Below are 27,847 nucleotides of genomic sequence, written 5' to 3' on the forward strand. Positions count from 1 at the left end.
GAAGGATTGTTTTTGTGCTGACAAAGATTTACGCAAGAACAACATTCATTTGTTTTTTAGCATTTAAAAGTAGTTGGTAGTCATCTAGCCAGGCCTCAGCTGAGGAAAGGGAGTCCTGTGTCATCTTGTGGAGTAGTGGTAAACTTGTTGCAGGGCATATGAGCATGGCATTGTCTGTGCATTGTACTATGGAAGCTTCTTTGGTAGCTTTACAAAGATTATTAGTGAATAAGTTGAATAGTAAAGAGCCTAGAATAGATCCCTGAAGTATGCCGACAGAGACAGACAGAAAGGGGGAGATATCTAATTTCCATTTTACAACCTGGAGTCTGTTGGTGAGATAGCTGCAGAACAAGCTAAGGGATGAATGGGAGAGTCCTAGGGAAAACAGTTCATGGAACTGGCATTGGTGTGATACTGTGTCAAATGATTTTGAAATATCTAAGAAGTGGGAGGATACTAGGTTGCCAGTTTTTCTATTAGAGTTTATGATTTTGGTAAAACTGAGCAGAGCAGCAGTGGTGCTGTGATGAGGTCAGAAACCATGTTGAGTGTTGGAGGGGAGATTGTTATTGAGAAGACTGGAAAGGAGTTGGGAATAAATGTATTCTTCTAATATTCTGGAGAGTGGAGGTAGAATACAGGTCGGTAATTGGTGAAGTTAGTGGACAGTGAATGTTCTCTGTTTCTGTAGTTATGATGTAGGATTTTTTCCAGATGGCAAGGATGTAGCTTTCTGCAATTGATTGATTTATGAGTATGAGTATAGATACAGGGTATGCCATAGCATCTGCAGTGATTCTGAAATATTCTGGAGGCAGGCTGTCGGCAACTGTTGTGCAATTTTTTAGTTTTAGGAGATGATTTTTGATAGAAGAAATAGACACTGGTTGGAGGAAGAAGGGATTTCGGGTAGTGATTAATACTGTTTGGGATAGTGAGACTGGTGGGTGGTTTTTGTTTAGTCGAGAGAGGACAGGGTTTATGAAATGTGTATTAAATTGGGTAGCTATAGGACTTAGCTGTTGGTGAAGGACTCATAGTTAGGCCTGGGTGTAACATCTTTTTATTGCATTTCAGAAAAGGTTAGAGTTCTATTGGTGGTTGTCTGTGAGCATGAAAAAAAAAGTATTTAGTTTTGTCTGATCTGATTTTTCCTAAACTGTCTAAAATACTGCCACGTTTGTGTTTTTTTGTCAGTGGACCATCCTTTCTAAGCTTTATCTCTGTTTAGCATGTGTTGCCTGGTTTCATTTGTTTGCCACGAGGTGGGGCAGGATTTGATTTGTTTTGATACGATGTGAGCTAATTCTTTTAGCATGTTAAGGAATGTGCTGCTAATGTGAGTTACAGCATAATCTATGGATAAATATTTTAGAATATATTGTGTGTTTATGTGCATGATTAGATTGTCTCACAGCAAAGGTTGGTAGATGGTCACTGATGGTGTTGGGTAGGCAGCCAGCAGTGTTAATTTTGTTAGGGGTGGTGGTGTGGATCCATTCTAATGTAGACTCCCTATTTTTGCGATTTCTATTTGACTAGCAGTAGTGATAATCTGGGTAAAACCAAAGAGACTGATGGAGAGTGTGGGAGAGTTACAGATGATATGTAGGTAGTCCATATTAACATCACATATGATGATAGTTTGCTTGTTAATGTTATGAGGAATCCAATGCAGCCTTTATCTAGTAATGGGATGCTGTTTCTAGGAGGGATATAGATGGCAGTGATGCATATGCTATTGTGTTTGGTGATTTGCAGGAGAGAGAGAATTATTTCAGCACTGGGAAAGTTGGACTGGGTGAGGGAGTAGGAAGTGGCTTCAAAGTGATTTTTGTAGATCATAGCTATACCACCAGCTGTCTTATGCTGTTTGTCATTTCTAATGACGTAGCCTGAGGGGAGAATTTCTTGGTCTTTATTACCTTGTTTTAGACAGGTTTGTGTGGCTATTAGTATGTCAAGGGTATATGCGGCTACATGGGCATTTAACTGTGTTAATTTATTGTAGATGATCCTAAGATTTAAGTTCATCAAAAGTAAACTATTAACTTAGTTGAGTGGATAAGGAGTACTAGGGGTAGCTGAAGTGGGAGAGTTGCAAGTGTGTAGAGATGGTCCAAGATTAGGATGTATACTGCCATCAAGACCAAGCTTAGATGAGAGATGTGTGTAGTGAAATATTTCTATATGTTTAGTTTCTACTTTTAAATTATCTGTGTGTAGTATAGGCTTTTCTTCTAATTGTAGTTTTTAATATTACTTTGTTATTTTATTTGCTCTCAGCACAGATTAAAATATTGTGCATGTTGTGCATTAACTGTATTTTTTATATACCTGTATTATTTTAGTGGGTATTAATAAAGTTGTTTTAGAAATAAAAAGAGAAAGGGAGGGGAGTCTGAGCTTTTGAAAGTTGGCCATTACTGGGTTACATTGGTAGATAACCCAAAATGCTATTGAGGCAGTGAGGAATTCGAACATCTACTATTCAGTAAATGTTAATCCCTCTCTCCTGACAAAGATGGGAAAGTCTTTGACAGATTTTTCTTCTGCCACTCTTATTTTTTGAATTCTTAATTGTCAAGCCCAGTGGTCAAAAAGACCACAGTGAAGAACTTCTCAAAAGCCAACTTCACACTTCTTAAGACTGGTGTGGTATCCTTCAAGGCCCCTGAGCCATTGGAAACCACAACCCACGCTGCTGAATCCCTTACAAATGCTTTCCAGGATTGCATGGATCAAGCAATCCCAAATAAAATCAAGACCCTTTCCACCAAAGGCAAGCCCGATCTGGTGGACCCCAGCCATAAACAAACTTTACAACAAGAGGAGAAAGCTACTACAAGATAGAGCAAAATCCCTAAAAGGGAAGACATCTCTGATCAATACTAGTAAAAAACTACGATCACTCATAAAATCATCAAAGGCCAACTTTGAGAGAAAAATCGCCAAGGACTCAAAGGACAATCATAAGGCCTTCTTTAGCTATGTTAGAAATCTGGGTGGAAACTCCCAGATATGCTCAGAATTAGTCCAAAATTATACAAAAATCACTGAACCCACAGACATTGCAAACATACTGGCAGACAGGTTCAGTGAAAATTGCTCCCCTCCCTCCCCCCCAAATGGAGAAATATCTATCCCAGCAGAGTGTAGCCTCCCAATCATCTCAAATGCCCAGGTGAGAGCTGCTCTCTCTAAAGCTAAAAACACAGCATCAATGGGACCGGATGGTGTCCCCAGCTGTGTGCTACACGAACTCAATGAGGAACTAAACCCACACATAAGGCTGCTGTTTAATCTTAGCCTTACCACAGGATACGTACCCAAAGAGTGGCGTACGGCAACTGTGGTCTCACTCCACAAAGGCGGTGCTTCTATGGACCCTGGTAATTACCGCCCCATAAGCTTAACAAGCCTGGTTTGCAAAGCTATGGAGAGGATCATAATGGAACTCATAAATAAAGACATAGGGGACCTACAGACATTGGATCCTATCCAATTCGGCTTTGTCAAGGGCAGATCATGCCTCTTGAACTTGATCGACTTTTTTGAAATAGTCACCAAGGCCATTGATGAGGGTAAGGCAGTTCACACAGCCTACCTTGGCCTTGCAAAAGCTTTTGACACAATACCCCACTCGGGTATCATAGAAACGCTCACCAGCTTAAATGTAAACCCATATGTCATAAGATGGGTTGCAAACTGGCTGAAGGACAGAACCCACAGGGTTAGAGTTGCTGGTGCCATGTCAGACTCCAAGCCGGTCACAAGCGGTGTCCCACAGGGCTCAGTCCTGGGCTCCCTCTTGTTCGGCATCTACTTTTCAGAAGTGCAGGCAAACATAGGAGGATTGTGGCTGACAAAGTTTGCAGATGACTGCAAACGCCATAGTTGAAAATCCATCAGACACAGATATCCTTCAGAGAGGTCTCATAGAAACGGATAACTAGTGCCAGAGCCATGGCCTTAAGCTAAACGCCAAAAAATGTATAGTCATACCCTTTGGTAAAAACAAGGTAACCCCAAGTTACCACATAGGTGGCAATCCATTAAGCACAGAAGAGGTTATCAGGGACGGGGACCCAAGTTGACAGTAACCTTTCTTTGACACTCACATTGCCAAAGTGGTTAGGAGGACCTTCTACATTGCCCACCTGATTATGAAGGGATTCACATCCAGATCAAGGGAGGTCATTGTTCCCCTGTACTCTTCACTTATCAGACCAATGATTGAGCACAATGCCCCATTCGGAATGCATCTTACCCGACACCTGCAGCAATTGGAAAGACCCCAAAAGTTCCTCACCAAAAGGATAAAGGGGCTCAAAATATGCCATATGCTGCCCGACTGAAGAAACTCCAGCTCTATTCAGTCGCATACCGTCTGCTCAGAGGTGACCTGTGCCTGACATACAAGGCCATGTCCAACCCGTAATTAATGGACATGCTCCACCTCAAAAAATCCAAATCCACCAGAGCCACAAGAGCAAGAGACTTAAACCTCAACATGGATATAAATAGGATGTGCTGGAGGGACAGATTCATCACCCAGAGACTCCCTATGCTGTGGAACAGAATCCCGGTCCATGTGAGACAGAGCACCTCGCTGGCTCTGTTCAAGAGGAATCTTGACCAGTGGATGGGAGATCGTAGGTTTACCCTGGGGATCATCTCTGTATCACTGCTGGACAGAGGCACTGCAAACTAATGGGTATAGTATTCTTCAACCTAAGGGGTGGTGAAAGCCACACAACTCTGGCTAGGCTTATAAATGCCCTAGGGCAGATAGCCTAGTATGAACCTATGAACCTATGAACCTATATGTTAAATGTTTTGTTTGCTTGTTTTAAAAATATGGGGAACATTACTGCCCTGTTTTCTTCATCTGAAGGCAAATCTTTTCTAAATTATCTCATTGCTTCTATTTCTGAAGCAATCAAACATGCTTTGAAGAGTTCCTAGGACTCAGTCGATGCCTGTTCCACAGCAGCAGTGGTATCAGGTCTGTTGTGAGAAGCTTTGCCTGGTTAGATTATCAAAATTTGCCTGAAGATCTCAACGTTGAATTTTTTAATTATGCCCTTCATATGGAAGTTCTTCATGGACCATCTGCTGCTGATGCCCTGAAAAAATATAAAAGAGCAAAAATAACAGAAGCAATAACTCATATTTTTCAGTCTTCCTTCTCCAAATTGGTTAACGTTTTCAACAATTCAGGATTATTTTATAAAAGATAAGATAAATAGACCCAGCAAAAATCAGGCGGGCGGACATTCAAGAAACAATGGCAAGAAGGTCCTAAAAAGAAGGTGTAGCCTTCCAGAAGTAAAGACTGTTCAACAAGTTTGAATGACTATATTGGGTATACCTCACACACACACACACACACACACACACACACACACACACACACACACACACACACACACACACATCTCTACCCTGCCAATCCTTTAATTATTCCCCAAAATCTGGGTCTCCATTTCTCTCTCTTAGGCAACAGGTAATCTCAGACAAATGGATTTGAGAATTATCCATCAGGGGTACAGATGGCAGTGAGAGACCCTTTCTCCTTTTCAGGAGATTCCTCCTCATCCTCCAGATCAAACTTTTTTATTTTCCCCAGTCATTCAGCATCTACTAAGTAAAGGGGTACAGAAATATATTCCTCTCCTCTTTCTTTTGTCAACCAGTTTGTGAAAGTTCCAAAGTAAAATAATATTATCCCCTCACAACTTTTTACCTGCTATTTCCCATTTCAGTTGTTTTTTTTTTGTTTGTTTGGTTTTTTTTGGTAACGGTAGATTTAAAGAATATTTATCATCACATTAAAATAATGCACAGATTTCAGCATTTATTAATATTTTCTATGTCTAGACAACACTTTCAGTCCTCTGCATTATCCTTTGGTTTATCCACTGCTCCAAGGGTGTTCTGAAAGTGTCTAGTTCCAGTGACTGCATACGGCAGGCTGCAAGGTATTCATGTTTCTCTTTGTATAGACAACTTGCTTATCTTTGCAGAGACTTTTTTGTGGTGACAGGAATCTCTCACTTGGATAAGAGATCTCCTTTGGATTCTAAGTTTCCAGGAGAACACTCAAAAGTCTTGTTTAATTAAATCCACAGAATAGCATTCCTTGGGTGCCATAGGATCATAGGAGATTACTAGGCTCATTTTAAGCCTAGCTGTTTCAACCCAACCTAATTCCGTAGAGGTACTAATCAATACTCAAGATTGCATTTAGTGTTGACTGTCCATGTCCAAGAGAGTTGTGGGTGCTATCCCCAGTAAGAATTTACAGTGCCCCATCCACGCATCCAGGTTCCTCTTGAACTGTGTCTTACAGGTGCTCTGTTTCATATGAATTGGTAGCCTGTTCCAAAGAGGTGGCAGTCACTGGGAGATAAATATGTCCCTCCAGCATGTCCTGTTTAACTCACAGGCCATATTTAAGTCCCTGGAATGAGTAGCCCTACACCCATTTGATTTATGGATATGTATTAAGTTCATTAGGTTTGGGTCTTGGGTTGCTCAGTAGGCCAGGCATAAGTCTCCCCTAAAAAGCCTATACAATACGGAGTACAGTGACAGGGATTTTAGTCGGTCCATGTAAGGCAGATGCTGGAGGCCCTTGATCTTCTTTGTTAGAAACCTCTGAGGTCTCTCTAATTCTTGTAGGTGCTTAGTACAGTATATACCAAATGGGGTGTTATACTCAATTATGGGCCTGATAAGTGCTGAGTGGGTCTATGTTAGATCACTGAACACTTAAAAAAGTGAACGGTGACTGATTGAACATATGTAAGTGAAAGCTTAAAATATCGAAGCAACAGAAACCTGAATTTTTTCCTAGGGAAAGAATTTGGTTGTCCGTTTCTGTTGCTTCGGTATTTTCAGTTCTGTGGTGGAAAGTTACGGGTCGGGTTCAGGTAAGTGTATGATTGTGTGGATGTGAGTCTTAGGGCAGGTTAGGTGAGTTAGGGTTAGGGCACAGGTTAGGTATGTGTGCGATTGTGTGGACGTGAGGGTTAGGGCGGGTTAGGTGAGTTAGAGTTAGGGAGCGGGTGAGGTGAGTGCACGATAGTGACGGACCTTAGGGTTAGGGTTTGGGTTAAGGTAAGTGGCTAGTTAGTGGTGTGTGCATAGTTTAGTGTAGGGTTAGGTGTCAGATTTTAGGTGTATGCATGTGGATTGCTGTTTGTTTGGTGTGCTTGTACTGTGTGTATGTGTTTTGGAACAGCGATTTTTTTTCTAGGGAAAAAAATCGCAGTTCTGACAGTTCGAGATTGTAAGCTTTTGCTTACATAAGTTCGATCAATCACTGTTTGCTTTTTAAGCATTCATTGATCTAATATAGACCCATGTTGAGTATATGGGGGTTATAACTTGTTTTGCTCTCAAGACAATGCCTTTACTAGTCTCAAGTGAGCTATGTGGAAAGCTTTCCTTACAATGACAGATAGATGGTGGTCGAAGTTAAGGTCACGGTCAGCCTGAGATCCCAAGTCCCTTACCACTTCATGGGTAGTTATGATATTGTTATTGATATGATAGTGTGAAGGGACATTGTTTGTGCTGAAGGGAATGATGATGCATTTCTTTGAATTCAGTTTGAGATTGTGTCTAATACAATAGTTGTTGGTCTGTGTGAGACCATCCTGGAGTATGGTGATATTTGGGGATTGAATAATTATACCTAGTTTGCAGTCGTCTGCAAACTTGGTCAGCCACAACCATTTAGTTTTGACCTGAAGTTCTGTGAAGTATATACCAAACAGTAGCAGACCCAGCACTGTCCCCTGTGGCAACTCACTGGTAACAGGTCTGCTGGTTGATGAGGAGTCACCCACTTTGATAGTGTTTGTCTGGTTTGTGAGGCAGTTGGCAACCAATCTTACAACAAAGGGGTTTACATTCAGTTTGCTAAGTTTATCAGCAATGCCTGAATGTGAGATTGTGTCAAAAGACTTTGCCAAGTCAAGGTATGCTGGGTGCACAGATTTGCTCTCATCAGTGGCCTTAGTCACACTTTCAAAGACATTCACCAGATTTAACTGGCAGGATCTGCCCTTCACAAAGCCCAATTGAGTAGAATCCAGGGTTTGGAGGTCACCTATATCTTTATTTATGAGGTCCATAATGATACATTCCATGGCCTTACAGATGAGGCTGGTCAGTCTTAATGGTTTGTAATTCCCCAGGTCTGTTGCTAGGCCACCTTTGTGGAGGGGAATAATTGTAGCTATTCTCCATTCTGCACGACAAAGCCTGTGGTGAGGCTATGATTGAAAAGGCTACTTAGTGGTGCTGCTAGTATATGTTTTAGCACAGTATTTCATCTGATCCCATAGAAGCCATGTTCTTTGCCTTGGACACGGCTTTAAGGACCTGCTCTTCAGATATGTAAGGTAAGGGACATTTGGGGGAGGATTTATTGTAAGTTAGGAGGGGACAAGGGATAAAATTTTTCACCAAACCTATCCACTAGCAGGTTCACTATCTCTGTGTGGTCAGTGTGTGTGATACCACTGGCCACTAGTTGCACATGCTTGGGTCCTACCCTTTAGGTTAGGTACATAGCTGTAAAAGGCCTTATGGTTATCCTTGGCAGTACTTGCTAGGTTTTGCAAAAAGGAGCTGTTGGAGAATTTGACAAGTCATCTTATTTTCCTGTTAAGGCTGATGAGGATGCTTTTCCATTGTTGGATCCTTGTCTTTGTTTTCTTGAACAGCATATTTTTGCATTTATTGTAGAGATTGTTGTTGCCAAAAGTCCATCATGGTAGCTTGATTTTACTTGGGCTCTGGCTTTGAGTCTATCTGGTACAGCCAAATTTATAGACTTATGGAAGTGATTGCACAGGGCTTTAGTGTAAGCTTCGGCATAGTTACCACTTTCAGCTTGGGGTGGGGCTTGGAGTGCATTTATATCTTCACCTAGTGGGGTATAGTTTGTCTTGGTGAAGTGTTTCAGTCTGATTTCACCCTTTGTGAGTTCTGGTGTTAGTGTCAGTTCGAAGGTGACTCATTTGTGGTCAGTTTTAACTAATGAGGGTCCAATAGTTGCAGCAATGCACCCATTTGACATGTTGGTGAGGATCAGATCTAGAATGTTTGTTCCTCTTGTCGGGTATGGACAATTTGCTCCAAGGCATCTGAATTCACAAAGTCACTGAACTTTTTTGCTAGTGAGTTTGGGCTAGAGTAGGTTCCCCAGTGATGGTGGGATAATTGTAATCCCCTATAACCAGTGTGTTTGGTAAAATTGTATTGTCTTCAATTTGGTTAAGTAGGCTTCATGGGTGTCGTGACCAATGCAGGGGAATCTATAACTGGCTAGGACTTGAATAGGGTTTCTTACCCACTCTAACTTGGACCTGACATAACTCCATGGAGATATCCAGTCTAACTAGATGTGAGGTGAATTTATCTCTAATATAGATTAAAACACCATCTCCTTTGGTTTTCACATGTTCATTTTGCAGTTTGACTGCTGAATCCTACACTAAGGCACTGTACGAGCACATCCACTCGTGCATGAATTGTGCCATCCCCAATAGAACCAAGACGCTCTCCTCCAAAAAAAGGAAGCCAATCTCGTGGTCCCTTGCCATAAACAAACTTTACAACAAAGGGAATAAACTGTTGCAGAAAAGAAGAAGATGCAAAAAAAACTCCCTTATCAGCCTCAGTAAGAAGCTGAGATCCATTATAAAATCCTCACAAAGGGAATAAACTGTTGCAGAAAAGAAGAAGATGCAAAAAAAACTCCCTTATCAGCCTCAGTAAGAAGCTGAGATCCATTATAAAATCCTCCAAAGCTAGTTATGAAAATAAAATTGTCAAAGATTCCAAAGACAACCACAAGGCATTCTATAGCTATGTCAAGAATCTAAATGTCAATGCTCAGATCTGCTCTGAACTACAACAGAATGGCATTAAATATACTGATCCCAAGGATATTCCCAATATCCTGGCAGATCGATTCAGTGCAAACTTCACCTCCCTCTCACCCCCTAAAGGGCCTATCTCAATACCGAAAGATTGCCAAATTTCAGTAATAAAGGCCACACAGGTAAAAAACGCACTTTCCAAAGCTAAGAATACAGCATCCATGAGACCAGACGACATCCCAGGCTGTGTACTACATGAACTATAAAATGAACTGGCACCTCACGTAAGTGTCATGTTTAATCATAGCCTCATCTCAGGCTTCATGCTCACTGAATGGCACACAGCTACAGTTATCCCACTCCACTAGGGGGGATCCATCTTGGATCCCAGGAACTACCACCCCATCAGTCTGATGAGCCTGATCTGCAAAGCCATGGCACGTATTATCATGGAACTTATAAACAAAGACATTGCTAACCTTCAAGCACTGGACACCATGTAGTTTGGGTTCGTGAAGGGCCGATCTTGTCTCCTGAACCTGATTTACTTCTTTGAATCAGTCTCCAGAGTCATGGACAAAGGTAAGGTGGTCAACACAGCCTATATGGACCTCGCCAAGGCCTTCAACACCATCCCACACTCTGGAATCATAGATAAACTTACTAAGCTGGGCATTGATCCCTACATCACTCGATGGGTTGCCAACTGTCTTGCTGACAGAACCCACACTGTTAAAGTAGCTGACTCCAAATCCATCTCCAGACAAGTGACAAGTGGACTACCTCAGGGTTCAGTCCTGGGAACGCTCTTGTTTGGCATCTACTTCTCTGAAGTACAGGCCAACACTAAGGGACTCTGGCTAACAAAGTTCACAGATGATTGCAAACTGGGAGCCATTACTGAATCCCCAAATTATGTGGATATCCTACAAAAGGGCCTTACAGAAACAGATCCTTGGTGCCAGAGCTATGGGCTCAAGCTCAATGCCAAGAAATGTATACTTATCCCCTTTGGGAAAAAACATGTACCCATGAATTACCACATAGGTGGCAGTACACTAAACACCAAAAGTGTGATAAGAGACTTAGGGACACAGGTAGACAGTGGTCTCACCTTCGATAACCACATTGCCACAACAGTCAGGAAATCCTTCTATGTGGCACACCTCATCACTAAGGGCTTTTCATCCAGAAAAAAGGAGGTCATTGTCCCACTGTACTCATCCCTCATTAGACCCATTATAGAATACAATGGCCCGTTTGGTATGTACCTCTCAAGACATCTGCAACAACTGGAAAGGCAGCAGAAATACCTCACTAAAACAATCACAGGCCTAAAACAGATGTCCTATGCTGACCGTCTAAAAAAACTCCACCTATACTCTGTCGCATATTGTCTACTCAGAGGCAATCTCTGCTTAACATACAAGACCATGTCAAACTCAGAGCTGTTGGACATGCTATACTTAAAGAAATCCAAATCCCTCAGAGACACATGCTCCAGGGATCTAAACCTTGTCAGCACAATGAACAAAACATGCTAGAGGGATAGGTTCCTGACCCAGAGACTCCCCAGACTCTGGAATAGATTGCCCATACATGTCAAGCAGAGCGCCTTTTGGCCCTCTTCAAAAGGAACCTTGATGATTGGATGGGAGATAGGAAATTCACCCCAGGATCATGTCAGTCACCCTGCTAGACAGGGGTCCTGGGAAGTAAATACTGTGGGAAGAAATAGCCAGGGAATTATTATGGCTAGGCTTATATAGGCCCTAGGGCCTATAACCTAGTACCAACCTATGAACCTATGAACCTATAAAAGTGTGAAAGGCATTGTAGCTTTGCAGAGCCAGGGTACTCTTTGAAGCCTTAAACCAGGTTTCAGTGACTGAACAGACATATACATCTTCTAATGACAGAAGTTCTTCCGGGGAGTGCAGTTTTTGGTTTAAGCTCTTAGCATGTAGCAGCATGACCCTTATGTTGTTCTGATTGGTTAGTTTCATATCGATAATGTTGCTTTTGAGACCCTGCCTAAAAAAGGCACTATGGGGGAGGCAAGTACCTTTGCTAGCAGTTGAAAGACTAGGATTGCCAGGTGCAAACCACCTCGGTCAAAGCAGTGAGTTTTGTCAACCATGGTTTCCTATGCAGATAGGAAATGGATCCCCTTGGAATGGCAGCAAAGTGTCTCTGAAATACATCCATTTTCCTCCATAAGGAAAAGTAGATCTATATCTAGATCTATTTTTTTCATTTTTCCACTCAAAACTTCTACAAGGGAATGATTCTAGGATTCATGGCATCTACAATTCTTATGATTCTTCTAGCCAGTCTCCACAAGAGAAAGATTCAATGTTAGCTAAAATCTTTAAAGTTCGAACATCATCTCACCCTCACTTCCCAAATATCAGTTCTGAGATTTGTTGACAGGGAGCTACTTTGGTGGAGAGTCCAATTTCATCTGAATCCAGGTCTTCCATTTTTTTCTTCTCCAGTCTGTAAGAATAGATGCCCTGGATTTTACTTGAAGGGATGTGTCTTTGGAGGTAAACGTGCAGGATCTTTGGAACAAAAATGACAGATCAAATCACATAAACATCAAAAAGGTGTTGGCAGTAATAAACGCAATCAAATCTGTTAACCATATGTGGCCTCTAGGATCACTACAAGTGAACTTAGACAACACCAGAGTGATGTGGTCCACATATTACCCCATGTACAGGTTAGCTATGGTGGCCTGGAATACAGCAATTCAGTACAATGTCACCCTACAGGCTTCTTGCATTCCATCAGAGCAAAACTTCACGACAGACAAGCTGAGCAGGAGCAGGACAGAGCCCCAGAGATGGAAACTGCATTTGGGATCTCCCAGGATTTGATCCAGCTGTGGAGAAAACCTCATATAGATCTGTTCTCCTCCATTTACATCAAACAGTTGACAAAATTCTGCTCCAGGACACCTTGCAAGCAGGGCTGAAAAACAGATACACTCTCATTTCCTTGGATGGGAATACATCTTTATGTCTTTTCACTCTTTCCACTGATATCCACGGTCATTCTGAAGATTCAGAAGGACTGTACAAAAATCATTGTGGTGACTCCCTTCTAGCCCAGGCAACAGTGATTCTCCTTTCTTTTGGAAATGGCCAGTGGCAATTCCCACAAGCTTCCTCACAGACTGCACCTGCTCATACAAGACAGGGGTTGTTTGATGCAATACGACTTTAAACAATTTCAAGTGACTGCCTGGATGGTATCATTTGAATGCCATTTATACATATATTGTTTTTGGAATATGCAGTAAATATTAACGGAGGCAAGGAAACCTGTTACTAGCTAATCATATATTAGAAAATAGAAAAGCTTTTCTAGTTGGCACAACATTAATAACTGACACCCTTTTAAGGCTAGTGTTTCTCTGGTTCTGCAATATTTGTGTGGGGGGTATTATTCTCTGGCCTTTTCTATTCCTTTGTCAAGGTTCATCTTTCAGCCATTTCCACGTGTTTACCCATAGAATCTCTCTTTCAATGCCCTCTCATGTCAAACTGTTTTTGAAATGAGTTCTTTGTACCCATCCACCTAGAAAGCAGGTGGTTCTTCTTTTGAATCATCATTTTGGAAAAAGTAACTTATGCTGCATTTGAACCAGCTCATCAGGCAGATTTCAGATTCTTAACATGGAAGACAGTGTTACTGATTGCTCTGACTTCTACAAGAAGTGTACATTGATTTGCAAGCTGTTATGGGGAATCAACATTATCTCATTTGTTTCACAAAGATAGGGTTTCTTTGAGAACAAACCCTTCATTTATGCCTAAAGTGGTGTCCAAGTTTATTTTGTGCCAAGCTATTCCTCTCTGTCTTATTTTGAAAACCTAAAAATGAGGGAGAATGGATTTTTCATACTCTGTATCCATCTATCCATAACCATTTTTTTCCCATTTTTGCACATGGGTTCAGGGTGTCACTTCACCACTGGCAATCATCTACAGCCAAGATTTACATCACCAGTTAGCTAGCCCTGCTGCAGTATTTCTAGTACACTACAGACTCACACACGCATTCACACCTATGGCCAGTTTAGAGTGTACGATCCACCTACTGCATGTCTTTGGAATGGGCGAGGAAATCAGAGCACCTGGAGGAAACCCATGTAAACACAAGTAGGACATGCAGACTCTATACAGAAGGTACCCCAGCGAAGAACTGAACCAGAGAACCTCTTGCTGCAAGGTGAAAACATTATTTGCTGTGCCATGTCTTCAGACAACTCTGCTACTATCTTGACAGAATGTAAACCTTCAGAAATTTTGGTCAGTTACTCATTTCTTATGAAGCCAAGAAAAAAGGACAACAGTGTCCAAACAGAAAATTTTAAAATGGTTGTCCCAAGCTACTCCCTTTTTATTACTGCCACCATAATACGTAATTTCCTGGCAGGATCAAGAAAAATGTTATGACCCCTTAGCTTATTCAGTGGCTTTGTCAAAATGAATGGTCTCTAGAACTATTTTAGAAGCTGCAGCTTTGGTCCCCTGTACATATTTTCACAAAGCACTAGAAACTGGCCTCTTTTCCAGGTCTAGCTTTGCTTGTATCACTTTTCATGGGCTCCTGTATCTCATCCTTCTTCCCACTCTGTCTAAGCTTTGGTATTCTAGCTGCATAAATTAGACTACTGTAGTACTGATCACATGATGAACATAGTGCAGTTGTGTAAGTAAACTTACCAGATGTTCAAATAGACCACTACTGTAGTAACCTGTCCTTCAAAATGACATGCAAGTTTTCATGTATAACCTGGTATGGACTCTAAATAAAAAACGTTCTTTGTTTGAGATTTCTGGTGTGGAAAAGGAGTCCATGGTAAAGTAGACAAGTTAAGTGAGGAACTCATGACGCAATGCAAAGTTAAAGAATTGCATGATGTGCAAGGTGATTCCACAGCAGAACTAGGTGAAATGTCTGAGAAGTACAAGACTTGATGCAAAATTAAAGAAATGCATTGTGTTGAAAGGAAGTACATGGCAAAAGTAAATGTGGTGTGTGATGGAAGTATAACTTAGCATAACACCAAGTGGTAAGCTATGAAAAACAAAATGCCAACCAAAGTTCAGTGAATCCACACACATGTGCACGCCCGTGCGTGCACACACACACACACACACACACACACACACACACACACACACACACACACACACACACACACACACACACACACACACACATACACACACACACACATCTCTAATTAACCCTATGTACTGGTCTCTTTATTTCCTTTGTTGTCTAATTGATGCTGGTGGCCCATTTGCACTTTGCAATATCCTCAGAATATATAATGCCGTATGACGATTCAACATGATCAGCCTCTGTGCTGTACTGTATTAGTATTCCTGTAGTTTGGTATAAGTTGCAGACCAGAAAAACAAAAAACACTCCCCCTTTTCACAGTGCTTACATCCAACTACTGACATGATTGTAATAAAATGTTTGTAGCATCTAAGAGCTCATTACATTTGCAGATTGCTCAAATATGGAGTTACTGTGAACCAGCACATTTGAAATGTTGCTACAAGCTGTAAATAAAATTGCTTCAACTATTTTTTTTTGAAAACATAGAACATATTGTTCCAAACCTACTGGTTATCTTGTTTACATCATAGCTTATAATAACTTGGATAACATTACTGGTTGGAATCATTGTTTATAGATTTCTAGTGTGATCTAGCCACAAAACTGAGGAAAACAACTGCTGCCAGTGATGTTTACTAAGGCTATATGAACTTGTAAGAAGTGCTCCTTATAAACTCTGCTATAGACTGCCCTAGTATGTACAGGTTTACCTGCAGGATCCAAAGCAACATTCATGTGAGTCTGAGGCTAACTTCTAAATTAAAGTGAATCAAAATTGTAAGGTTTTTACAACAGTTCCCAATTTAGACATAAAACAACAAAAGTGAACTAGTGGACAGCAGTAAATGGTGGCATGGAAGTAAACTTGAAAAATGTTCACAGATTCATAAAAGACAGGACAATGGATGGCATCACTTAGCCAATGATAATACATGCAGGCTTGAATGAACCTTTAAATGATATGTTCAAGGTTATGCATCACATATGATGGTGGGAGAGTAAAGGTCTTCCTGACAATTGACAAAGATCAGTAACTTTTTTATATTTCTATTTCTGCAGCTGAGGCAAAAGCATGGTGTGCATGCATAGCATAACTGATGGCATTCCCGTATATAATGCATAGCATAACTAATGGCATTCCTGTATATAATGCATAGCATAACTGATGACGTCCCTGTATATAATGCATAGCATAACTAATGGCATTCCTGTATATAATGCATAGCATAACAATCACATTCCTGTATATAATGCATAGCATAACAATCACATTCCTGTATATAATGCATAGCATAACAATCACATTCCTGTATATAATGCATAGTATAACTAATGGCATTCCTGTATATAATGCATAGCATAACTGATGACGTTCCTTTATATAATGCATAGCATAACTAATGGCATTCCTGTATATAATGCATAGCATAACAATCACATTCCTGTATATAATGCATAGCATAACAATCACATTCCTGTATATAATGCATAGCATAACTGATGACGTTCCTGTATATAATGCATAGCATAACTGATGGCATTCCTGTATATAATGCATAGCATAACTGATGACATTCCTGCATATAATGCATAGCATAACTGTATATAAGAGAGAACTGCACCTCCTCTCTGAGTTTATGTGGCATTATACATGCTTATCAGTGACCACTGTGAGGCTGTTAGACATTATTTAACAGATATGATGGGCAAGATATTGCCCTGTGTTGTAGGGCTAGTATTCAGGATAAATGCTTACCAAAACCCTTTATAGTTCACAGTACTAAACAATGGGGTAAAATTATGTGCACAGATATACACCATTGCATAGTCTCTGTACTCCATGCAGAGAGCATCTATACAAATGACCCTGACCTGGAATAGTCTATGGCTCATTAAAAAGATGATAAACTTACAGACTAGAAGAGCTTTAACTGTTTTGAATGTTTTTACCCCTGAGCCTGATTCTATGGTCTGGAATGACTATTATCCAGGCAGCCACAGTGGTTGCCTCACCATTGATGGCATCCCACCATCTATAAGGAGTTTCAGTTATTCCTGCATGTGACTGGAATGCCAATCTTTTGGCTATATGGTATAGAACTTAAAAGTTCATCATATTTTGTTTGCTGTGGAATATTTGAATTCTACAACAACCCCCCCCATTAATATTCCAAAACGTGCACACTGATTGGTCAGCATGCACGTTGTAAATCAAAGACTTATACTAATGGAAAAAGGTCCGGTCGCCCGGACTTTTTCCATTATTATAAGTTTTTTTTTTTTTTTTTTTGGACAACAACGGAGAATGGAAGAGCTCCGTTGCTGTTATCGCGCTATGTTAAATGAGTTTAACATAGCGAGATATCTTTAAAAAAAGCAACAGAGATCTTCCTTTCTCTGTTGCTTTTTTTAAAGCTGTCTCGCTATGTTAAACTCTTTTAACATAGCGAGACAAGTTTTTAAAAGCAACGAAGATCTTCCTTTCCCTGTTGCTTCCACACACACAGTTCTGATGTACTGCTTAACCATACGCATGCGCAATACATCAGAACTGCCGTAGAATACTGGACAGCTGTGGAAGGGCAGCAAGGAGGCATTATACAATGCCATTATTTAAGAAAAGTAAGTATTTTTTTCTTAAATAATGTCATTGTATAATAGTAATAACCCACTTCTGGGTGTGGGTAATGCTGGATTTACCCACTGTTGTCTTTGTTTGTCCACTCGGGCTTTGCCCTCGTGACCAAACCACACCAACTGTGGGTAAATCCAGCATTATCCACACCCAGGCATGGGTTATTGCTTAAGTAACTTTCTACCTAGACACAATTCAATAGAACCATGATGTTTGAAGAATCCTGATGTTCGGTGTTATTTTTATATTTTGCATTCTGCTCAAATGTCATTCTGGATGTTTTTTCCTTACATTCAAGGAGTATAAGGAAACACTTATAGTTATGAAGTTTTCCTTGGTCAGGTCAAAGGTTATTAAGAATGGATACAGGTACTGCTGAGACAAAAAGAAAGATGAGGCAGCTTTACCCTCAAAGGTTATCTAATCAGTAGAGAGTGATGTCTTGAAAGTAGCTACTGAATTTTCTAATAAAAATAGGCCCCATCTCATTTGTATAAATTCTAGGTGGGATACCATGAAAAGCAGAGATTTATGCAAAATCAGATACATTTAGCACCAAGACTGAGGTTTTAGACCAACAATCAGATGAAGTTCAAAATGCTTTGACTATGAACAATAATAAACATTTATAGTTGTGGAAATATTTAATTCGAAAAACAACAGCTTTAGAAAGACATTTAAATATTTGGAGAAGTGACCATAATATTATTGCTGAAGAAGAATGGTCAAGATGGTGGTATGTTAAGCTGCTAGAAACTGATGTCTTTTTAAATAAGAATTGCATTATTTTGCAAAAAGTATAATCTCAAAGTCATGGCAAAATTATGTCAGAGTAGGATGCTAATAAATGATTCCAGCCGATACTCTTTATTTTTACAAAATAATTTAGCCAAATTTAATTAGTCAAATTTCATTTTGTATGATGTCAGTAAGAAATTTGATTTACTAAACAGGTAGTACATGATATTTTGTTTTACATATTATGAGTGAATTATAGCATGAAAGTTATTAAGACTATGTAGTTGGAAACAAAAGCAAAACTAAGGATGAATGATTTTCTACCTGACACATTCACATTCAGTTTAAACAATGGCGTCAAGCAATGCTGCCTAGTGGCACTAATACTTTTTGCAGTGACAATGGATCCTTTGCTTGAACTCATAAGAGATAAAGAGATCAATAACAGATTCTGTACAGTCTTCGAGATTTGCTTATGTAGGTGGTTCTCTACTAATTTCTATGCACTGTGCAAAAGAATCGGGGACTTTTCCTAAAATTCTGAAAGAAGTCTCTCAGACTGTGGGATACAGTTTGAAGCCTATTTCAAAGTCATATAGGTTATAGTGAATGGGCAAGAGAAGAGCAGAAGGACTCTTGGTTTGGCTTCTACAGTCCAGCACTCAAAATGCTTATGATTAAGGTATACATTTCACGTTTATGTAATGGTAGATGAACTATTAGTTGTGTCTTAGGAAATGTAAAAAAAAGTGATAAGAATGTAGATCCCAAATATGTGCCCCTTTCGGAAAGTATATATGGGTTAAATGTTTCAGCCTCCAGTATTAAATTTCTTTGCCGTGAATATGATACCCAATCCTCATTAAGCTAGGATAACTCAACAGGAGAATATTTTTAAGGTTGCTCTGGAGAAGGGATCATTCAAGTGTACTGGGAGAAGTGATAGTGCAACCTATATGTAGAAGAGGGGTTGGTATCCCAAACCCAGAAGGTTAAAGCTCATCTGTTCCATTTACTGAGTGAGTGACAGTATGTTTCTTCTATGGCTGGTCATTCGCAATAGTTACTAGTTAAAATACACACACACACACACACACACACACACACACACACACACACACACACACACACACACACACACACACACACACACACACACACACACACACACACACACACAATGATTGAATGGGACTTGATATGGTGACTGTCAGCTTGCTCTATGGTTCCAAACTTTGATTTTTTTGGGGAGATAAAATAATGAACTTATATGCAAACTTCTTGGTCCCATTCACATAAATGAGGATGCACCATTTTTTAATATTGGTGCAATTGGCTTGTCCTAATGTCAGAGAACTTATATATAAAGATATGTTTTTTAGGGTAAAACACATCAAACTTCCCTAGTTCAGATAATTACCAATTGGAGGAGTTAATGGGTCAGTTAGTGCACGAGCTGTTAAAATATATGGCAGCTATGTAAAGAAGAAAAGAACAGCTTTAATTTATAATGCAATCTAAACATTAGAGTGAGAAAACAGTTCAGATCTAAAAAATGGAACAAAGTACTTAATAATATAAAAATTATGGCAAAGAAATGCTAATTATGGGGAAGTTAAAAAGAACCATGTTCATAACAGATCTGTACAAATAAAAGTCTTGTATGGAATATATATTTCTCTATAGAAATCACTGATACATCCAAATATTTGCCTCAGTCTTGCATCATACTGAATAACTTCCCACCTAGCTAAATACATTATTGAAAATCCTAGTCACAAGTTCCAGTATGCGGTCATACACCAAGTGGAATGTGAATTAAGGGGAGGCCCTTGGGAACTTAGATTGGAAGAAAAGTGAAGTAATGTGGCAAATTCGCACAACTGCCCATATTCCACCAGGCCTTAATGAATATGTATCAGTTAAAAGCATTTTGAAATTGAAGGCACTTATTAGATAATTTAGTGATATAATGGATGCCAGTATTTATAAAACTTATGTTCTAGTAACCTAGTTAGGTATGTATTTATTAGCCATATAAACGTATGTGACTTGGTATTAGTTTTACACATTTAGTATAAATCATACATTTCCATCAACTAGATTTTTTAAGTCTGCACCAAAGCTTTTTCATGTAATGTCATGTATTTTAATAAAAAGTCTAAGTTTTAATGAAATTTTAGATAGGCTTTTAATAATATTTAATTAATTCATGAATACTTAGTGTCATTTTAGACGAAATGTATTCTTTGCTTTAGTTGATATTAATTTTACGACAGTTTTGTAAATGTTGAAATGCAGAGGGATGGTAGTGCTGAACTATTTGAAAAGCAATCATTGAATAATTGAATATGTTGATTGACCATCTATTTAAATGCTTGATTCCTTGTCTTTTTTGTCTGAAGAAGTTAGGACACCGACTCCTTCGAAAGCGCTCATTAATAAATGGACTGTTTGGCATCGCTGGCTGTTTTTTTTTGTTTTAACTACTTTGTATTGTTTCTCATGGTTTTTGTAACTTCCCACCTTAGTCCATTGTTAATGGGTATCCTTTCAAGTGCAAAAATGGTAGAGAAGTTTATATGAATGGTTGACGTATGAAAAGGTAGGTACAGAGTTATCACAATCAAAATAATTTTGGCATCAGTGATTTTGAAAAGATTCATATCAATATTTTTGAAAAGGAGATATAACACATATGGGTAATGTCGCAACGCATGACTATTAAAAACAGGGCAAGGTTTAAACTGAATTGGTCAATATTAAATTTTGTAGAACCAAGTTTCTTTTAAACTGATTCATCCCCTTTCTTTGTGAATTTATATTGTCTGAATTTATCAGTTTGCCTCTGGTAAGTGGTTGCAGAGTAATAAAAAAAAAACAAAGGAGCTGGCAATGGATCATATTATTAACAGAGAGCTATTTTTCATTTCAGTTTAATTTATGCATGGCTGACTATTTAGTATGTCATTAATGGGTATATTATTCTGTTTTTCTTTTTCTTGGTTTTTGTTTCCTCTTCTTCTTCTATAGGAAGTAGATTATGAAGAGCTTCAGAATTTCTTACTGGGCATTGTTATTTCAAATAAAGCACCCTACCACCCTTCACTTGGCAAAGTTGGTGTCCAAAAGCCAGTCCCACTAAATGTAAAGATAATAAATGTACCCGAGGGTCCTATTTTCCGGCCAAAATGGAAGGTCATTCAAGTTAATGAAGATAAGAAGACCACTACTATCAATACAGTAGTTGGAACATATCAAGCTGTTGATGAAGATAGTGGGTTGCCTGTAAAAAATGTCACGTAAGATGCCTTTCTTCATCTTTTTTTATTTAAATAAGTAAAACCAGAGCTAAACCTAGAAATTACTGATTTATGTTTTATATGGCTTATTAGATTAGATCTCATCTGCTGATGACTATTCTGCCTAACATGTTGAAGAGTTTTGCAATGAGCATTTCTTTTCAAATCTTGTGAGCAAAATATATGAAGGTTTGTGATACCTGTTTAATGTACTGTTAGTGAAATGTGATGATAAAACACCTGCACCACATGATATACTACTTACAAGTGCAGTGGCTGGAATTTACCAGCACAGATACAGGTCCTATTGTGTGTTGTATTCAGAATACTGCATCAAGTTGCATGAACATTGGCTAGGTATATATTACTGAAATGAAAGCTAAATATACTGAATGATATAGTGAGACAGGTCTAAGAATAACAGCTAGTCAGAAAGGAGTAAGCTGTGTCATGCTTCTGCTCAATTAAAGTTTGTATAGAGAAGGACGGTTTTAGTGGCAACAGTAGGATCCATAGACACTGATTGCAGAGGCAAAACTCATGACGCAGTTATTTACTTCAGCAGCATTTAACCCTGAAGCACAGAAATAAAGGTACAGGATCTGTAAGTTTTATAGCTGTAGATGGGGTAGAGTACTGCACAAAATGTTTACATGTGGCCAAACAATGTGTAATTGCAAGACAATAGCACAGCTCTTTAACATTTAAAAAAGTGTTCGATCGTCTTATTAAACAAGAATAAAAATCATTAGTCACTGTAGCAGTCATGATAATTTAGTCAGAATCTGTTAGAAATATGTTGGTCTGCAGAAAGAAGTAGTCTGTGTAGTATCTCAACCCATAAAAGGAAGTACTTTTAGCAAAAGCCAGTAATCTAACTCAATATAGGGTGGCAGGAACAATGCTGTCACTCATGCTACAAGGCGTACAAAGTGCAGACACCTGACATAGTGGAACGTATTCAAGAATTTATGAGTGCTGAAATAGCTCCTAAGCTCTCACCTCCAAATCACTGAAAATGTTAAAATAATCAGGAACAAAAGCTCCAAACCACGAATAAGGTAAAAACTTGGGATGTAGTGCCTTAGAATGTTGACAGAATAAAAAGTTATGAATTAACAGTAATTTTCTGAACAGAAGGGAATTTGCTGCTGTGATGATTATTTTTTATATCTGAAAACATCACAGAATTTAGAAGTGACAGAACAAACCTTTGAATCAGGGATATCTAATAGATATGCACTATAACAGGCACCAGGCAGTTCCCATCGCCTCTGTAGTTTACTCCTTCAGGCTTCATGATCCTGTTTAACTATGGAGAAATTATCCCTCTAAAATTCCCTTCAAAATCATGCCAAAGTGTGAAAATTTGATTGCAATGACACTGTGTGTTTCTTATTATTGTGCAATCAGTAGTGCTAAACATCCTGGTATATTGCAGTAAAAAAAACAAGTTAATAAATTCACAAATAATACATCAGCCCCACTGTACCTCAGTATTGCTTTTGTTCAACTAGGTTGACATAAACACTTTTATGGAACAGAAGTTTGTTATTTGGGTTCATAGGTTCACAGGTAAGTACAAGGCAATTAGTCTGCAGACCATCACAGGCCTAGCCAAAAAACACTATTCAAAAGTTCCCTCTAGCTTAAAGGAGGGCATGACAAGATAGACCAGGGAAGAATTTGAAAGTGCCCATCTAATTATTTAGAGTTATCTTGAAGGTGGTGAAGGTGCTACTGTGCTTGACATGTAGTGGGAGCTTGTTCTAGAGATGAGGAATAAGTTGGGATATAAATCTATCATGGCAATGTGTTTTATATGTCTGATGATAAAGGCTTAGTTCCTCTAAGTGAGTATTTGAAATACCATTAGTTTTGCTAAGGAATAGGAAGTCAAATAGGTACCACGAATGTTATACATATTTAGGTCTGCCCAATTATCAATTTCAAAAACAGTTTTTAAACAAATGCATAAAGATCTAGCTAAATTTATCTGGAACCCAAAAAAAACTAGAATATCTTATGAGAAATTAATGACCCCTAAAACAAGAGGGGGACTTGAGCTACCAAACTTTGAAGCATATTATTAGATTGTAAACGCTAATAAAATTTTAAGAATTGCTAATTATGATTTAACGAATACAAAATGGATACCAACTTGGGTGGTCTTGAATCATAAGCATATTTTGGATAGGAAAATAAATCCTAAAGCATTGCCCTTTATGGACAAAATTAGTCTGATAAAATATGGGGTCATGGACCACATAATAACCTGTGTCTCATCTTTGCAAACTTTATTTCAGTCCGTAGATTTATTGCAATATATGATGGTTCTTCAACCTTTCCACAGGAATCCTAATTTTAAACTAAATAATCAGCTGATCGATCTCAGCAAATTTCCATTAATACTTAATCTGACTCTATTTGATGTTTTAATAAACTTGACTTATCGGCTTTACAAATTAGACAGGAAATGAATCTACCTAGAAGTTACATTGTTATAATGAGACAAGTTAAAGAACTTGCCTTGAGCTACTTTAGGAACTTTAAACCTGCAGCCGGATTTGTGGATAAGTGCTCTGAATTGTGGCAAGCTATCCAACAAGACACTAAATTTATAGCAACTGCATACAAATTAATTAAGGATTTGAAATTTCAGGATAAAATTTTGCTTTCAGAGTATTGGGTAAACAAAGTAACAGTAACACACAATCAGATATTAAAAGCAATTGATATAACTAGGAAATCAGTTTCTTTTCAAAAACTGATGTACACACAATTGATGATTTGGAACAATGCATATTACACACATCTTAGATTACATAAATTTAACCCTAGGAATTCTCCAATTTGTCCATACTGTGCAGATCAAACAGCGGATCTTCTTCATATGTTCTGGAGTTGTAAATGCGTATATAAACTTTGGAACTCTCTTAAAGTACAACTGCAAAAGATGGGTTATCAAAGTTCTACACTGTCATGGGAATTTATGATTCTACACATTCCTCCAAGAGAGCTTTCCAGATCGCAAACTATTATTTGTATGAATATTTTTTTGCTGATGAAACTCTATATAGCCACAAATTGGCTAGAACCACATAAGACATCATGGAATAATTTTAAGCTTGTGGCTATAAAACATATACTAGCACATAAATTACTTCTGAAACAAACTAACAAAAATATTAATAACCCGAAAATATGGGAAAAGGTATTTAATATTATATTAGCATGATACTGATTTTAGGAATATATTAAATATAGGAAGCATTTCATGTAGATATTGTATAAATGGTTTGTAGTAGTTATAGTGTATTATGTGTGTGATGTTTATTGTATTTTTGTAATGTTTTTGGAAAATATATTTCAATAAAAAATTATTATGGAAAAAAAAGGAAGTCAAATAGGGTTGGATCTTTCATGGCTTGAAAGACTAGACACAGATCTCCACAGAAGAGGTTGCAAGAGACTGAGTACAGGGAAAGAGCTAACAGTGTCTCCTGTTTCTCTCTAGTTACCATAATCACTAGTCAAACTTGTTAGTTTGCATCCTGCTTTCTTATTTAGTTCTACAGTGATTACAGATATTGAAATAAAATAGCACAAACACTCATAGCCACTTGCTAAACAAGTAACACAGTCTCAGAATGAAAACAGACTTAACTTGAGCAGTAAACTTCTCTGTCCTTGAATCTCACATTCGAACGGCATAAAACCCACATTCAAAGGAAATGCATCTGGCCAGTGAAGGATTTAGTTTACCTTTGGACCATTTTCAAACCATAGGCTTCTTTCACACATTTATATGGCCATGCATACACATATATGTTCTTTGATTCACCTTCCTGATTGTATTAAATTATATTCCTTGTATAATACAGCACTACTTGTTAGAATGTGTTTTAAATTTGTAGTTTTGAACATACTTCTAGTAAGCAATGAAATAAAATGTATGAACCAACAATGAAAAATGACAAAACTACCCATTTCAGAAAATTTCAGCCATAAAAAGCCATTCAAACCTATGTCATTACAATCCAGCTATATCACTCAATAAGAACAATTTCTATAGATGTAAAAGTTATCTGAATAATTCCACATTAAAGAGATCGGTAACTAATGAAGAGGTTGCTACTGGCAAACACTTGACATTTCAATGTTTCATCTACAAATTCAGTGCCTGCTAGCCTTGAAGAATAAATTGCCTATGTAGCATTAAAAAAACTGGTAAGCTGGTGATATTGCAATAGGGAATGACTGACAAAATGACAAGTTCATAGTTACGAGGCATCTTATACAAAGGAGGACACACTCAAGAGGGCAGAACCCCTATCCTCCTTAAAATGCACCAAATAATCAGCTATTGAGGCACTGCAATACCAACACTCCCTCTTCATGGTGTGGGAGTGGAATCCACATCCTTCTGCACCAAAGACAATTATGCTACTAACACTGCTTTGAAATTATACAGCACAAACAGTGGCTGCTCTTTTATAAACAAGACAGTTAGTTGCACATTGAAAACAGACTTAGCATGAGCAACAGTAAATTTCTCTTTCCCTGAAACTCACATTTCTATGAAAATACACTGAAACTCATAATTCCCTGAAAATGTACTGACACTCAAACTCACAATTTCATCAGCATTTTGGTAGTCGGTATAGAGGATTCAGATTCTTGCCTCCATTGAAACTCACAATTCCTTCAGCAGTCTGGTAGTTAGAGAAGAGGATTTGGGCCCTTGCATCCACTGAAGCTCACAATTCCATCTGCAGTCTGGTAGTTGGTATAGAGAATGCAAGCTCTTGTCTCCTGTAACCAAGTTACAGGGTCAAGCCTGATCAAGTTAATCGACTAACCTGCCCCCCCCCTCAACTAGGGCATTACATACCATACTTCCATAATTCTCAACCACTTAGCACAAGAAATCTGGACAAAGCCTAAAATAATGGGGGGGTCAATGGCCAAAAAATAGGGATAGAGTTTAAATATTGCTCTTATAGACTTGGAAAGTTGCCAGAATAACAGGATTTGTCTTAGCGTGTATTTTATGAAGGGTATGAAGTCTGAAAATTATGTCATTATTTAGTGATTTCAGTCCTCTGTGAATTGTCAGAAAACCACAACATATATGAGGAATAGGCCAAAACTATGAGGTAAAAATCTGGACAGTTGAGAGGAATGCATACTTCTCAGTCCCTTAGCCCAAAAAATCAGGACAAAGCCTAAAATAATGGAGATACAATGGCCCAAAAATAGGGATAGATTTTAAATATTGCTCTTTTAAACTAATAAAATTGCTAGAATAACAGGACTTGTGTTAGCATGCATTTTCTGAAAGATATGAATTCAGTCCTCTGTGAATTGCCAGAAAACCACAAATTTTATGAGGAAGTGAACAAAATATAACATAAAAATCTGGTCAGCTGAGAGGTATGTTAACAACACACACACCTACTCTGTCATACAGCAACATACACACACTTTATCTGCCATACAAACAGAATGGCTAGTTTAAATTACACACACACACACACACACACACACACACACACACACACACACACACACACACACACACACACCATGCCTCCCAAACATACTGAATTACTCAGTTTTTACTGAGTTTTGGGGTCCAAATAATGAGGTACCACAATTCCTGAGTAGCACCCCTTCATTTCCGAATTTTCCAAGTTTTTTTTTTTAATTTTCTTTTTTGCTGATGTCATCACATGTCGGATGATGTCAGCTCTGTCAGCCTGTTGGAATTGAGCTCAAGGGCTCACATTTCCATCTGGATGCTTCATTGTTTATTTGAAATGATCTGATCTGTGACCAGGAACCGGCTAGGAAGTGCTTCAGTGGTGGAAATTGCAAGTTTATTTGAATGAATCTGATCTGCGAGCTGGACTGCTTTATTTCATTTTGGAAGAAAACAACTGCTGCAAAGGTATTTTTTTTTATCTGGACCAAGAGTAAGACAGATTGTTTTTATCTTCCGACTGCTGCAAAGGAATTTTTTGTATCTGGAACACGATTAAGTCAAATTGTTTTTTATCAAAGTTCTGATTGCTGAAGAGTCGGATGTTTTTTATCTTAGTTCCGACTGCTGCAAAGTT

General features: G+C 38.6%; 1 protein-coding gene across 1 annotated transcript in view; it reads left to right on the forward strand.

The window, feature by feature from the left end:
* The window catches only part of LOC122796735 (desmoglein-2-like), a 1,204,637-nt gene that overhangs the window by 769,372 nt on the left and 407,418 nt on the right, over window positions 1–27,847 (forward strand). The window contains exon 9 of the mRNA XM_044065444.1: window positions 21,457–21,725. Coding sequence (XP_043921379.1) covers window positions 21,457–21,725 — 269 coding nt within the window. The remainder of the gene's footprint in view (window positions 1–21,456; window positions 21,726–27,847) is intronic.

Source organism: Protopterus annectens, chromosome 3.part0 (assembly GCF_019279795.1).
Source record: "Protopterus annectens isolate FY-2018-M chromosome 3.part0, PAN1.0, whole genome shotgun sequence".
Taxonomy (NCBI): domain Eukaryota; kingdom Metazoa; phylum Chordata; order Ceratodontiformes; family Protopteridae; genus Protopterus; species Protopterus annectens.